Source organism: Echinococcus granulosus (genome assembly GCF_000524195.1).
Source record: "Echinococcus granulosus chromosome Unknown EG_S00001, whole genome shotgun sequence".
NCBI lineage: Eukaryota > Metazoa > Platyhelminthes > Cestoda > Cyclophyllidea > Taeniidae > Echinococcus > Echinococcus granulosus.
Window position 1 is genome coordinate 3,551,672 of NW_020170381.1, and position 15,876 is coordinate 3,567,547.

The window sequence follows — 15,876 nt, forward strand, 5'->3', positions numbered from 1 at the left end:
TTCGGTGGCACTCTCAATCACCACAACTGCACTTCACAGCCTTCTAATTTGATTCAGTAAAATCCAATTTAGTATTTTGCCCTCAAAAATTTACTTGTTATCACAACCAAAACTCGGTAATTTTTCTTTCAATTCGTTCATTTTTAAATGAAATTATCTCGACTATAATTACCTTCTATTTACTGCTGGGGACGAGTTTTATCAAACTTAGCTCCTTCTTGGTACTCCTGCACGGAGATTAACTTTTCAAAGTTGCAGATACGACCATTCGGTGTATATTTACTTAAAAATCCTCCAGGTTTGCTTTGCTATGCTTAGTAAAGCGCTGATAACAATAAAAGGTCCAGTCGAGATTGGTTATTGGTTTCCATAGGTTGCCTTTACTCTCCTCAGTTACCACACACGCCTATTGACTTAAAATTTACTTTTGAGAGCTTTGAAGGGTGCGGAGTTTTTTGCCTTTTTAACAGTAAATAATTAACGAAACCCGCGAAGATCTCATTGGTATTGAATTACGTATGGATTACTACATTCACCATTGGCCTTCTGAAATCAATTAGTTCTACTTCCTACTATTTTGACCATTCTAAGGAACATTCAAACAAGGGAAGCAATTGACTTGGTTGTTACCAAATGCCATTACAGCCCTGGAGACTAAAGAAGACATTACTCGGGCAGAATATATATTCAGCGCAGAGAAGGTGTCTGGGATATTGGCATGGCCCAAAAGGTCAGCCCACCCAGCGAGGTACAAGGGGTCTAATTCAAAGTACAAAAGTGGCGCCTCACCGATACCGAGGGATAAACCACTATCGTATTACAATTATATCGCCACAAAGTGGATACGTTTATGGAGTTGTTAATACAACTCAAATTATGGTGAACAAAGGAAAATCTGCCCATGTTGCCCTAGTAACAAGGCAAAATCGTATTTTTGGACTTAGATCTGCCGCACTCCTGGAGGAGTGTAAGCCTATTTGTCCTGTCACTTTGTTGGTCTAATTGGTTGTTGTCCACAAGCCAGGTGGCATGTAAAACATACAACCATCAAACTAAGTGTGCTTTGGAACTTTTTCAAATTATGCGGACGTCTACATCCAGTTGTGGTTTTACAAGAGTTTGATTTAACTTGATAAGGCACATAAAATTAAAAATACTTAGTTTTTAATTCCGCCAATCAAAACCACAACCAAACTCTCTGTACTTTTTGAATTGTGAAGGGATCGGGCAAGATTACGATAAAGTTACGGCCAGGCAAAGCTTAACTGCAATGATGGTGGGCAATCAATTATGATATATATGACATTTTATTGTTTTTGTTATTATTACCACCTTTCCAGACTGAGAACATAAAAAAGGTGTTCGTTTACTGTGAGCTCACACCACAGCTAACATTGGTGTCCTTTCGCTCTCCACTCTCTGCTCCTCTTAATGGTAGTTCACCCTAGACTGGCGGGTCAAAAATCCATCTCGGCGACGATTATCTTATCGCCTCGAAAACTGAAGGTAGTGGTTATAGTCAAATTCATCGTAATGACTAAGCCTTGTCATTCTTACCATTAGATTTCACCGAATGATACTGCGCCTTCAACCGTGATATGCTGTCGGCGATTGAGGGAATTCATTCGCGTAGCAAAAAGAGCCATTGAGTTGCACGTCGCGTCTGTGCGTCTGGAGACCTTCAATTCATCCCTCTTGGAGCTTTCTCAATCCGTGAACCAAATGGCGGAACAGGAATATGCCAATGTCTCAGCCAGTGCTACAGATCTCATGAACGCTTTTACCCGCTCCGGTAACAGTAGACGCATCTCCAATAGCAACCCCGCCAAGACGAGAATGAGTTCAGTCAGGGGAATTTGCGAGGGCTTAAGACAGGGCCTCTCCCTCGTCTCCCGAACGAACACCCTTCTTTCCAGTGAATTTGGTGAATTCGCACCCCTCCCAACCAAAACTTACCGTCACACGCTGATAGTAGTCTCTGTGCTGATTGCAGCGAGTCATATTGTAAATTCTGGTCTTCTCCTTCTTTCTCAATCCGATTTAACCCGGTATACACACGCTGAGCTTTGGGAGATAACGCGGGGGATGGAGGAATTAAGCATGCTCACAGAACAAGTTCAGGAGCAGTTGGATGAGAAAAAACAGTTTCAACTTCGTCGTCTGCTCCTAGACGAATGTCCCTTCAGTAGTGTCAACGTGCCTCTTGAGCAGCGTCTGTCAGAACTCTCCCTTCTCACCGACCCGATTGATAGCTTGAGACCAGCCTCTGTCGGTCACATAATCTATCTCCTTGCTCGCTATCGCTCTTCAGCTCTAGCTCGTATTCTTGCTGGAGACCTACTACAGGCTTTGGGATGTCCTGAAGGTAGAATTGACTTTCTCACTGAGGTGGTTCGAAAGGAGTACGAGTTTTGCTCCAACTTTCTCGACGTTATGACCCAGTCAACAGAGTTGTTGCGGAACCTTCGCCGAGCTCAGGAGACTGTGGATGCACATCCTAGGAGTATCCTGCATCAGATGTGCCCCATCAGTTCTGTCCAACGCACAAACTCTAGGATCTGTCGAAAAAGCGTTCACATCAGCAAGACTGAATCAATTGACAAATTCATTTCCACGTTTTCCGAGAAACCCTCCAAGGAGGCCAAACCGTCTGCTCTGATTGAGGAAGGCGATGAAGACAGAGGCGAGAAACACCAAAAGAAAGTTGTCCATTGGAGTGACTACTACGAGGTTCCACTAAGACATCAGGTTGTGGGGCGCTACCTGCAACTCACATGGTTAGGCATTAGTGAGGAATTGGATGGACTCTTACAGGTGGTTCACCCTACTGACTTGACTGGGACTTCAAAGGCTTCTCCTCCTTGGCCTCTGCTGAGCAAACACCAGGTTCGTCAGCTAATCAGTAGACTTCAGGAATTTGGAACAAGAGGTATGTGCATATTTGACGAGCAGTGTTTAGTTTGTGAACACTCTAGATATCTGGTAATTTACCTAAATGTCAAAGGGTTCCTACCTATAATTAGTTGCTTTGACAGCAGAATAACTGAAAATCAAATATTACGTTAGCAGTCCTTCTGGGAAAAATAGCATTCTTCACTTTAAGACCAAATGGAAATAAATGTAAAAGCAGGGGCTCTGCGAGCTCTTGAAAATTGGAGTTATATATTGCAAAAATGGTCTATCATATCAAGACAGTAATATCATTTAGTCGGTCATCAAAACGCAAAGTGAAACGGAGTAAGAAAGTCATTGACAAGTTCGTATTTGGCTTTAGTTGCATCTACAAACAATCCCTTCAAAGACCAAGGGGATGTGCGTTGCGACCTACTAGGTGATTCACGCGCCTCGAGTTTTAAAAGGGGAGAAAGCGGGCGGTCAGTGGGAGGGTTTTAAATTGTAATTGCAACTGGCTTTCCCTCTGCCCCTCGTCACTCCCGCGTGAGGTGGCAGTGCGAAATGGGAAGAAAATAATTCCATCTCTACTTAAGTGTAGAGCCTAGTTAACAGTTAACTTAAACCTCGAAAGTCAGTTTTTTTCTCTATGGAGATGAAAATGCTTAGTAGACATAAGTTTTTCGGCTTTCAGATGGCCTTCCTTTGGCAATAAAGAATGGCATTTACCGACAAGCGGAGCGAGTGAGGCTAAATGCTGACATTCATGATTGGCTCGCCTGTAAGTCAAGTTACACCTTTGTATTTTTTTCATCAATGCCATCTCTAATTACAAAGTAGCAAAACTGGACGTTTTCTTATGTCTTCTACATGAATTACTTTAAGAGTGTGTCAAAAATATTACTACCCTTTTTGTATTATGAGGCGAATTATGCTAAGCTACTGTATTGGGGATAACTTATGCATTTCACCAATTCTTTTCCCATAATGAGTAAAGTGTGTATTAAGGTGAACAGGACTATAACTAAAAGTTTGCTGTTTCCTTAAGGGCGTCCAGACAAATGGATTTCTGAGGCTGGCGACAAAGATGTGTTTTACACACCTCTTGGACAGGTTTTCAAGAATTTCTTCACCGAACTGCTGAAGAGCAGACTAATTGAGGTCGAAGAGCTCCTGAAACGACTTTCCGAGAATGCTCGCAAGTGTTTTGGTAAGAAATTAGCACTTTGCAGTCTTTCCTAATCATTCTATTACGAAGACTTTTAAGAACCCATCTAATATACTAGTCTTTCAAGGGCGACTTAGCATGATCGAGTGAAATGTACCCAAAGGTCCGTAAACAGTTATTTATGGCTGCTCTTGATCCATTAAAAAAAAAAATTTTGTCTCACCCCAACAGTTACTAATGGAAAAAATGTCTTTGAAGTTAAATGGCTAGGTTATCATGCTAGTCACGATGACAATATACTCGTCGCCTTTTGATGACCCTTTGTAGAGCGACTTGGACTGAATAAAGAGCCAACGAGCCAGCAGGTTGAGTTTTCACATCGACTACTGCGCCTCCATTTGAGTCAGTGTTTCCGCGTATTAGACAAATTTCTCGCAGGAATTTTGCAAGGATTTCAACGAATCATTATTGGGGCCCAGTCTCATCTCGAATCTGCCCCTACCGTTACAGAAATCGCCTTTAAAGCCTGCCATCATCTAAACCTATGTCTTTCATTGCTTGACTTACTTCGATTTGCATTGGAATACTTCGCATCATTCCGGGGAGAATCGGATAACCCTCGACTGATTGCAGAGGTCGTTAGTTCAACTTTCGAGGAGGAATTTATTGCACACCGATTGGTCGACTTAGAGGGGGTGGTAACCAAAATGAAGGCAAGCTGAATATTTGTCATTTCTAGTTAATTGTACTGGAAACCAGAAAAAAGTTGCAAAAATCTTCCTTTATTTCTAGATTATTAATAGCATTGATAGTCGGAGAAGAAATGGAATATACTTTGGTCATTACCACAAAAATTCCATATTTGTGGATGCATGCGTCTCTTTGAATTAGTTGGAACGTTTACGCAGTTAGTTTTTACTGAGCTAACCCACCTAAAGCTTTGGATTTTGTGTTATATTCTCTGATTTCACACTCCAAATTTAGAGATGAAAAATAGACCTGTTAAATCAATTTTGATTGCAACGTAAAATGGCTGTTTTACAGGTAATGTGAATTAGCCATATGATAAAAAGATTTTGAAATTATTCGCAGCATCTGTTGCACCCCGAAACTTCCCTGAAGGCATGAACGCTACTGACCTGGCCTAGGAGGCAGGCCGCCCGGCAATGTAACATTGCTGAGCCCCTAAGTGGCCCGTTACCAAAACCGGAAGTTAATAAACAGTTAAAGTATTACGCATTAATGTCCATAAATTGCAAATTGTTGTGTAAGGTGCTTTCAGATAAGTCCGATTAAAAAATTCAAACTCTGCAAGAATTGCGCTAGGATGTTTTTTATTTTTCATTATAAAATATTCTCTCCTAAGGATGGTCAAATGGCTCTGTGCGCGGCTCATTCCCGATTTTGGACGGATTTGGCTTTACAACAATCTTTTGTACTCAATCGAGAATTGACGAATGCCGATGGTCCGAATGTGGCGGAAATTGAGAGAATTTGTGGAGTCCTTCTCAAAGTTGTAGAAAATTTTCATCGATTTGACCTTATTGGACATAATAGTCTAACTGGCAGTGACTATAGTGCATCAGAAGTCGGTACAAATGGAATCCGGTGCCCGGAGTTGAACGCCAAGCTTGCATCGACCATCGCACAGACTACCTTAGCTTGTTTAGAGCGTGGATTCTCGGCGAATGTGTAAGTTGATCGTTAAGTTTGCAATAATTTTACAAAACCAACAATCTTAAGCAACTCTAATTAAACAGGAAAAGTAGGTAGGAAATTAGAAATTTTGTGTCGTAACATCTCTTGATTCCGTCCGACCATCAAATGCCGGCGACCACTCCAGTGTAAGTAGTGTCTTATCCACTTTGATATGGTTTTCTAAAAAATGGTTGCTTTCTCACGAGGTAACGTTTTTGTGGGTTTCTTGGCACTTGAGACATCCTTGAATATTTCATGAACTTAGAGCCCACTTCCAGCCAAGAGGGAGGAAGCAAGACTTATCAAAAGTCGTGCCCAATTGTTACTTGGGTAGACGAGGGTGGAACTTCATGCCGTACCCAAGTGCTGTTTCTATGGGTTCTGCAACAGTCTATTATTTACTTTCTCGACATCTATTTGTAGTGATTCAATGCTGCATACTATCATATTTATCCTCATTTGCGTTTGATAAGTTATCCGGGTTTGTATTTTGAAAAGGTCTGATTAATTATGGTCCCGAATTCTTCCCATGTATTGAACAGGTATTTACCACGCATGAGCTTCCATTGTCACCTCGAAATATAATTGTACAAGACAAGCTGGTAATGGAATGGGCACAGCAGTTCCATTTCTTAGTGACATGATGCACTTTTTACTACGTTCCAAAGCTCCTAGTTTACTTTTTATGTGGAATATACACCAACTGCGTTCATGTGCGCAGATACGCATACATATATGTGTATGGTATCTAATTCTTTTTCTTCCTCTCACATAGGGATAGGTCCGATGGTTTATCTTTTCTTTCGTGAATGATGTCAGCAAAACATCGCCGACAAAATCATCCCGTCTCGAGGCGATAGTGACCAAAGAGCCAGACATAAATTTTCGATGAAGGGACCCTAGCTCTTATGGCGAAATAGTAGCAATTCCCGTCCAGCTATTTCATCTCCCAAGTGTACTGTCGCCTGGGAGACAGTTGACGTCCCAAGCACGAAGCATGAGTACGCATGGTTCTCAGCCAAAATCGCATTAGTTGCTGCCATATTTTTCCCATGTGCAATAGAGAATAACTGCCTCGTTTTGTTTCAAATACTCAATATCAGTCAATAATATGATGGGAATTTTCAATGGAAAAGTTAAAAAAGTCTCAATAAAATCAATTTTTATAAATATTAAAATAAAAGCAAGCAAAATGACTTAAACATTTAATTGAATAATGTAGCGCTCCAAGCCTTCCCTGAGGGCGAACGGAGTCTTAATACTCAGACAGATTAGGCATTACCGACCTACGGTAAAGCTCAGAGCCACTGACATGGCCCGCAGGTCAACTCAGCCGGCTGATGTACAATTGTGGAGCACATAAGGGACCCCTTTATCAATACTGAGAGTTAAACAATCAACGCATTACAATAACTTGAATATTTGATTAAATCATATCTTTGGTTGAAAGTGGCTCTTTATGAATTTTCTTTGTGATTTTACCATTTTTTATCATTGCCCTTTTGAGTTCGTAAATGTTATTTCCCTTTTTGTGAGGATTTGAGGATGCACTTTTCGAGGTCATCGAACAACTAAAAAGAAATGCGGTTTATGACAGCTGGGAAGCTGGCCAACAATGTCACTCCATAGACCTATGCTTTGTTTTGTTTCCAAATCGCCTAATTACAGACTCAGACGATGCTGAAAATCCTCTTAAGGAAGTGGCTTAGCAGGGTTAAGCACATTTCGTTTAATGAAACGATAATAATATGTTTTGATGCCTAATACATTGTATTTTACACGCATGAGGTGAGTTCAGTAGCTGCCCCAATTCTGGTAGATTGACATGTTTCACTGGCATTCTTTAAACGGTCCAATAAACTCGAGTTATTTCATTGTGTCTTTTTTGCTTGCCTAGAAGCGCCAATGCCGTGAGCCGAATTAATTCTATTCAGTGCCTCCTGGCAAAATTACTGGCATTCATTGATCACATTGAGGTTTCCGAATTCATAAGTTCGGAGAAGCAAAACCTTCTTTCCCGATGCATATCCCTTGTGGATAGATTGCAACCCAAAAGGTAAGGTTTCCCTCGCTCTTCAAATAACTTTTATTCGTTCACTCTCATTGACTCACGTTTTTGATGGTTCCCTGCTTTTTAAATGTTTGAAAGTGTCAATCGGTTTTACACACTTCTCTGTCACACTTATTGACCAATGTCAACTGTTGTCAAATTTTACTTGATCTCACTGGGATGGCTGTGATCACGTGGTTTTTTGCTAACTACCAAAATCCTCTTTTATCCATCTGAATTCTTTGATAAATACTTTTTGTAGCCAAAATAGGGTACTAAGTGGAGCCACTATTCTTCGATGTTTGATAGTTGGTGCAGCCTATAATAGGGAGCTTATAATTATAGTTGAAGCAAATGCTTTAGCATTCAAACTAGCCATAAATTATCCCGAACACAAAAAGATCCTGGACACCAATTTTCATGAGTTAGTCGTTGATTTATAGAACAAAGGTTGACCAAACCCACGGTCAAAACAAATGCATCGTTGCATAAAGGTCATACAAAATTGCTGTCCATGTTTTTCATGAAGAAAAAAATATATATATAATCTATAATGTTGAAGAAAAGCAAGAAATATTTGATATACCTAGCTTAAGCTCCAAGTTATTAGGTATTTTTTTTTTTGCCTTGGTCTAAATATAATGTAGTGCCTTGAGACTACCCTGAAGACTAAAGAGGACATAATACTCGGGCGGAATACATATGTTCGGCATGCAGCGGGGCTTGGAGCTACTTATAAAGGTAAAATGGCGAATGACTTAAATGGTTCCTTTATAAAAACCAGGGGTTGAACAAACAGTTACCTAATCACATAGCTCCTCTCAATTTTTGAGTGTCGTCCTCAGCGCTCCCCTTGGTCAACCTCCTGTGTCAGGCGTCACAACGTTGACGGTGCTGTAATGGATACACCTACGAGCCAATCGTGGCAGTCATCGAAATTCGATGCAAATGTGGACATGCTTAACCGCAACGTCACTGATCCCTCTTGGCAATTCTATTAGATCTGGAGTGTCACCTTGTTTGTTAGCTGTATTGGGGGAAGGATAAATGTGCAGGCCATTACGCATGCCCATATTTAGGCGTAGGAACACTGACCTATATCCAGTCATATTGCAAAGGATGGGATTTACCATAGTTCCGTGGGGGGTAGGATTTCGCCTCCATTCTTCCTAGTCATGGTGATCTCACTTCAGCGCTATCTAGCCATATCTGTTTATCTAGATTCTAGCCAGCTGGTAAAGAAGTGATGGAGGTATCGTGTGTTCACATAGTTGATATTCTCATACAGACACGGTAGGCTGCCTCGTAAGGGAACTTTTCAAATGGTTTACGGATAGTTTTACTTCAGATTACAAGACTGGGGTAGCTGCCGAAAGTAGAGGTCATTTTCAGCCCTTTCATCAGAGATCGTCACCAATTTTCTTCACCGACAGCATATGCACTTCTTCACCGAGCCAAGGTTTATCTCCCCCCGGGTTCGCTTTATGCTGCCATTAATGCAGTGTCCCAAGACTTCCCTTATTTTTAAGCGGATTATACATATTCGGTATACAGTAGGGCTTGGTGTTACTGGCCTGTCCCGGAGGACAGCCAACCAGGTAAAAGTACAACTGCGGAGTACCTAAATGGCCATTTTATAAAAACCGATAGTTAAACAAACAACCAAAGTATTACAATAAAATTTTAGGAATTCACTTAGTCAGATACCCCTTAAAATAAGGAAATTTTATCAGGCGATTGCCTTGGATACAGTCTATTTTAGGGTCTTTCCTGAGCTAAATTTATCCAATTTAGCACTTTCAGACTAAAACAATTTTTTCTCGGCCGATAGTAATTATGTAGTAAAGCACCTATGATGCCACCTCAATATCAAATGGATTGCTCAGAATTATTGCAGTTTGCGTATTCTACTGTTGTTAATCAGTTGTGCTTATTTAAAAGTTGACTTAAAATTATTTTATAAATCAGTCAGTGAAGTCGGTTAGATTCTCTATTCTACATTTCCTTGGTTTGGTTACATGCATGGAAAACTTCGTGAAGAAATACACCCTTGCCCTATCGTCAACACATAAGACCCGTAAAATGTTCGTTTTTGTGCTAATACTTTTATCTGATAAGCCATCCAATTGACTGTTGCAGAATGGAATGCTGTGCCGGTGGTGGTTCGGGAAACCGCTCTTCCTCACAGACAAGATCAAGGGATGCGGTAAATCGTTTGCAACAGTACTTTTCTGAGAATGTGCTCATTCCCCTGCACAACTCAACGCCCTTCTCAACCCTCGAGACTCTCTCCGCAAATGTCAGAGCCTACTTCCACACCGAGAACATTGTCTCCCGACCCTTTGGCTCATCAACTAAGGACCTATCCAATAAGAGATGATGATGTTGATGTTAACAATAGCATAAGCATTATCACGATTAAGTTTAACGCGTTCCAATCCTCACGTCCTAACTCGTGGAATGCCTACACCTGCTTGAGCTTTCCCCACGGGTGACAATCCTGTTAATTGCCATCAAAGACTGTGAATTAAATCTGGGTAGATAATCATCGACTCGTAGATTCTGTAGAACCTGTTTAAGTGGATACCTGGCAGAAAATTGTGACCAATACTGCGCCACCTTAGGCAGCATAGTCTACAGGGAAATTCAAAGGCGGCCGTAGGTGCGCAGTGCGCGTGGGTTAATAATTTATGCGCATAACCCGCTCCAGACCCAGTCTGCGGTTCCCTTCCCCAACCAATGTTTACATAGTAGAGTTGCTTCACTCGGCCGAAAATAGGAAAGGTTAAGCGCGCATATCAAGTAAAATAGAACATTGCGTGTCAGGCTATAACTTGGGTCAATTTTGGGTAAGAGAGTATTTAGGATGGCACAGCAGAATGTAGCCTGTTCACTAGGCATGAAACGTTTGTGCGCGCTTCGCCTGAAAACGCTTTTTGATCAAAATTCCAGTTGTCACTCGAGGTTTATGTCCAAGTTTTGAGGAGTGAAGGGAAGCCTAGATGGTGTGTATTTAGATTAAAAGAAGGTACTTTAAACAGAGCGAGACTTGGCTGGACTGATTATTTCACGTACTGAGCTGCATTACACCTTTCTCGTACTTTTCTACTAGGATTAAGAATTTGAAATTCTAGATTAAAGAGGTATTTTTATTAGAAATTTAGCTCATTTTCCGCGTGTTTTAATGGAGGGGTTACCATTGGATATCCACCTGTTTGATTTAAAGTTGTAACTTGAATGGTGTTGTATACCATCGGGCCCAAGAATTCAATAAAATTAATTTTAGAAGAGCAAAGTTGTTGGTCCCATTTCCAATATTTTACATTTTGGTAGGCATTATCTATCATGCTATACCAAGTGAAGTTAAATTAGTCTGTCATCCACGCTGCTGTAAATGACGTCGTGTTTGACACCTAACTTAAAAGGTTGCTGACATTTAAGCTTGCGCAAAAAATTACGGTATAAATACTATCTCTACTTAAAATAATTGCGCATGTAAGGACTCTAGAAGGTCAGTAATGGGCTAGACCTTTTCAAAGACGATCATGGTCATTAAGTACTTCCATGGTAAGCCTCAGCCCCTGGCCCAGTAGGATATGCCCGGAGTACCCTAATGACCATATAGCGCCTCGAGACTTTCTCGAAGACAAAATGAGACATTATACTGGGACGGAATATGTACTACGTAAAAAAGTGCTGAGGTCTACTAAAATGGCAGACGGCCAGGCCGCCCAGCAAGGGCACAATGGCGGAGCTCAAATTGCCCTCAGAACGAAAGCCAAGAGTCAAACAAATGATCAAAGAATTACAAAAAGGTACTCACACACGATTCTCTTAATTTTCAGCGAGTTTCGGCAGCGAAAATTTCATGCAATGTATCATGCAAAGCTAATTTTACATTTTTTTTACCTTTGACAACCTCATTTACAACAGTACGTTATTATTTGAGAATCTTTGTCTTTGATATAAAACCTTTTTCATCTGTTTGTGTAATACTTTAATTATTTGTTTTACAGTTCATTTTAATTTCGCTGGCATTTAAGGGCCCGATTTTGTGCTTTAGCTGGGTGGCCTGGCCTCCGGGCTACGCCATTAGCCTCTCAGCCCTTCTCCACGTAGGCAATACATGTTCTGCTTGAGTGTTATGCCTTCTTTTGTCTTCAGGGAAGTCTGTGGACCTAAATGTGCATTAAAATTTCACCTATATTCTGATTTCTAACTTGCTGCTCAGATATCAACCCATTAAAATTGTCTAACATGGGCTTAGATTCTTTCGGGATCACTCGATCATGAAGTCGAAAAGTGTTTTAAAACCATATTTTTTGCCTTTATAGTGTTTTTTCAACGGATCATTCCTCGCCTCCATTTGTATACAATTTTTTGATCCACTTATAAGCATTCAAGCATGTAGTTATGCCTCAGCAACTATCGCACTACTACCGCATTTGAACACCACACCAAAACTCTAATGCACTCTTAGCAGCAGGGGCAGAGTTTGTACTGCAGGCAGTTTCAAACCAGTCCCTGCTGCTCCCAACCGATCACTGCAACTCGTGGAGGTCACTTGGCGCTTCTGCGCGTGGGCAACTACCAGCACCTTGATTTCAAACTCCTCTAGCTTAAGGTGCACTTAAAACATTACCCTAGTTGAGACTAATGCTTTTTTTCTAATAGTAAATGGAATAGAATTCGAGAATGAATATAGAAGTATGTCCTACATCCAAGACTTGCTGTTCATGAGGCACTATGCCACCTTTGTGATGCGCCACTGTGGATTATTGGCGGTCGGACGCGAAAGCGAGCACTGCATCGTTGAAGTCGCAAGACACGCAAGCGCTTGCATACGTCCAATCGACTTCCCATTGGCTCATGGCTTGAATAAATCGGCTTGAGGATGGCGTTTGCATGTTTCTCTTTTTGAACCGGGCTAAATGCCTCTTATTTATTAGATTATAAATCTTTTCAAAATGAAGTCAAGACAGCAGTTCCTATTTAAGCAAGTAAATTGCACGGACATCGGTCCTCGCAGATCCATTCTCGGCAGTTTTAAAAATTCCCCTTTTCTGTGTTGTTATATTAAGGTTCCCGTAGCGCACCAAAATTTCATTCAATTTCTGCATCTTAAGAAATTAAATTAAATTACCTTTGAAAGTACTTTGTCGGGCTGATGGCGAAGGAAAAATAATGTTTAGGCAAATATGTGTTGACGAAGTACAGAAGGGATTGTGGGCAAACAGCATGGCCTGTAGGCCATGCTACCCAGCGGATGTGCAAAGGCACAACCTTAAGTACCCGTGAAAACGAAACAAAGAGTTGAACAAGTAACAAAAGTATTACACACCAGTCTGAGCACTTAGGTAACTTGTGTTACTTCAATTACTATTTAAATGTACTTCGGATCAATTAGTCAAATATTTTTATTGTAAAATATTTAGCCCCCAAATAAACAAGATAGAAAGCAACCTTGAGGGAAAATGTAGCAGAATTTGCGCATTTATCTGTGATTTGAAGAGATTTGTTAACCCCCTATCTTCTTGGTACTGATCTACGGAAATCCAGACTATCAATTTACTTCCACTGACGTCTTGCGTCTTTTTGAGGAGACAAAATTGAAAAAATCAGATTCCAGAAGTGTCTCTCTCTTACTCCACGGTAATGGTTACCTGCATTCAATGTGGGAATCCTGAAAATTAATTTAAATTCACATTATGTTTAACTGTACCTATAAAATTGAAGCGATGAAATTCCTTTTTTTAGAGTGACTATGATGGGCTGAGCAAACCAAAGATACATAACTTAATTATATTTTGGATTTTAATGGAGTGAACATTTAGTCCACATTGTGCTTGTTGTGGTAACAGCTATTTTTCTGAGAAAAATGCGCATTTTTATAGCTGTCATTGCTAGTTACTCAAAAAATACCCTCATCGAAGAACAGTTTTTGAACGAATGTAATACTTAGATTATTTGCTTTACATTTAATTTTGGTTTCGTTGACATTGAGGCCTCCACAGATTGTACTTCCGCTTAGCGGCATAGCCCACGGGCCATGCCAGTTAGCCCTCAGACCTTCTCTACGTCTGCAGAATATATTTTGCCCCAGTATTATGTATTTTTTCGTCTTTAGCTAAGTTTCGGGGCCCTGCATTGGTGACAGTGTATTGTGAACCCGATCGAAAAGGGCAGCTACTCTAGTTTCTATTGCTAACTGCTTAGCAAAGTGACGGATTAAGGACATATGCTGCGGATGGGAGAATCTGTGATGACCCCTAACAGTAGGGCTGAATTGGAGGTCTACCTTTGGCAACTACCCCAGTTCTCTGTTCTGCAGGAGTGCTACTAACATTTCCAGCGAAACTAGCTGTGAACCATTTAATAAAGTTCGCTACGGACCTGCCTACAGTACCTGCATGAAGATGCCAACGAAGTGAATACGCTATACCCTATCCACCTCACTGCTAGCACTGCTATCCACTGGCAGCACCGAAGTGTAAACAATGTGGCGAAGCGTAATTGAAGCGAGACCCTACTCTAGCAGAACGATGTTAAGTCCCTATCTTTGTCATTTGACTCTGCTTTCAGGCCTGTATTCGTACGACCAGCGTTGGATATACTTGATAGCACATTCCTCCGTACCCGACCCCATCTACCATAGCGAGCGAAACTGCAGATCCAGCAGAATTGCCAATTGACTTTGGAGGTAAGTATCTTCTCAATTGCACGCAAATACAATAATTGGCGCAGTTGATTCGTTATGATGGCCGAGGTGAAGGGTTAACTAAGTGCAGCGCCGGGGACGCCGGCAGTTTAATCTTACTCTAGGTTTTGGCAACGGACCACTTCGGACCTCCTTTCATTGTACTCTTGCCCTGTGGCCTACCTCAGAGCCGTGCCAGTAACCCCAATCCCTTCTGAACGTCGACGAAGCATATTCTGAACAAATATTATGGCTTCTCTTGTCTTCGGGGAAGTTTTGGGGCGCTGCATAAATTTTATTCGATGATACCGGAGTTGCCAAAATGCTAATTTTCATCAGCGTTACCCTTTTAGTGTTGTTATATATTTGATAGGTAGCAATATAAAAAATGTCCAAATTTCTTATAAACAGCATAGTAAAATGAGTCGTTTTTTGCCTATGCAATTAAATTAATCTACATTTCCTACCTAAAAAGGCGAAAAGCGCTGTATCATCTTTAGCCTTTTATGTGCTATCTTTAATTCTAAATTGGAGTAAGACAACTTGCGATTCCTATTCACTACTTTAGAAAATACCTCTTAAGTGATAAATTTTGGCTCTGTCATTTAAATAATTTCATTTAAAAATATCCATCGGCTCTCAGTGGGACATATTCCTTCATTAGTATTTTTACGAATGGTGTGTTTCGGTGAGAAATGTTTTCACCCACCTGCTTCTGCACGCTTTTAATCCTATTTCAACTTATAGGCCTTTTGCCTTTGGAAAATAGTGATATCAGTCCCAACCTCATGATCTTCCTAGACTTTCTCACAACAAGGAATGCGATATCATAGGGTTAGGCAATGCTTATTTTTCTCATAATTACATAAACCAGTGACTGCATCACCTTCAATTAGGGGCAGATACTTGCATTGGCGCTTTCTCATAATGCAACCGATCCAGCTCATCCTAATGGATGGCGTTTTTACCAGTAGGGTATGCAGTGCAGATTAATGGTAATCCCAAATTCCGCATTGCTAAGTACTCTTTCTGTGGCATTCTAACAATGTTTTTAAGGAATCTTTAATCATTTGCCCAATTATCTAGCCAGGTAGAAGGTAAATAGCCTTCTATTAAAAGAAATGAGTTGGATTCGCGCATCCTTGGAACAATGGTGGCGGCCAAGTTATTTTTTAAAAGAAAAGGGTAACTTGGGCCGTATAATTTACAAAACAAATGCATAATAATAGTTATAACTCTACTGGCATTTTTAAATCTATCTTCAAATTGACTAAACCGAGCAAATAAGATTTTTGTTGTTGGATTTGTGGGCCCCGTAATTTTAACGACTGCGTCTGAAACCGCCATTCATTTGGAAAACGGTAGTTAGTA

General features: G+C 40.7%; 1 protein-coding gene across 1 annotated transcript; it reads left to right on the plus strand. All coding sequences in view use genetic code 11, as the record gives it.

Annotated features, from left to right (window-relative positions):
* Positions 1-1,431: 1,431 nt before the first annotated feature.
* Positions 1,432-10,188, plus strand: EGR_00386 (hypothetical protein; the record flags this gene model as incomplete). Its single annotated transcript, XM_024489635.1, has 8 exons — positions 1,432-1,506; positions 1,564-2,929; positions 3,587-3,673; positions 3,941-4,102; positions 4,388-4,758; positions 5,427-5,752; positions 7,656-7,814; positions 9,948-10,188. The coding sequence occupies 8 exons, from the start codon at positions 1,432-1,434 to the stop codon at positions 10,186-10,188; spliced, it is 2,787 nt and encodes a 928-aa protein (XP_024356313.1).
* Between the last annotated feature and the right edge of the window lie 5,688 nt (positions 10,189-15,876).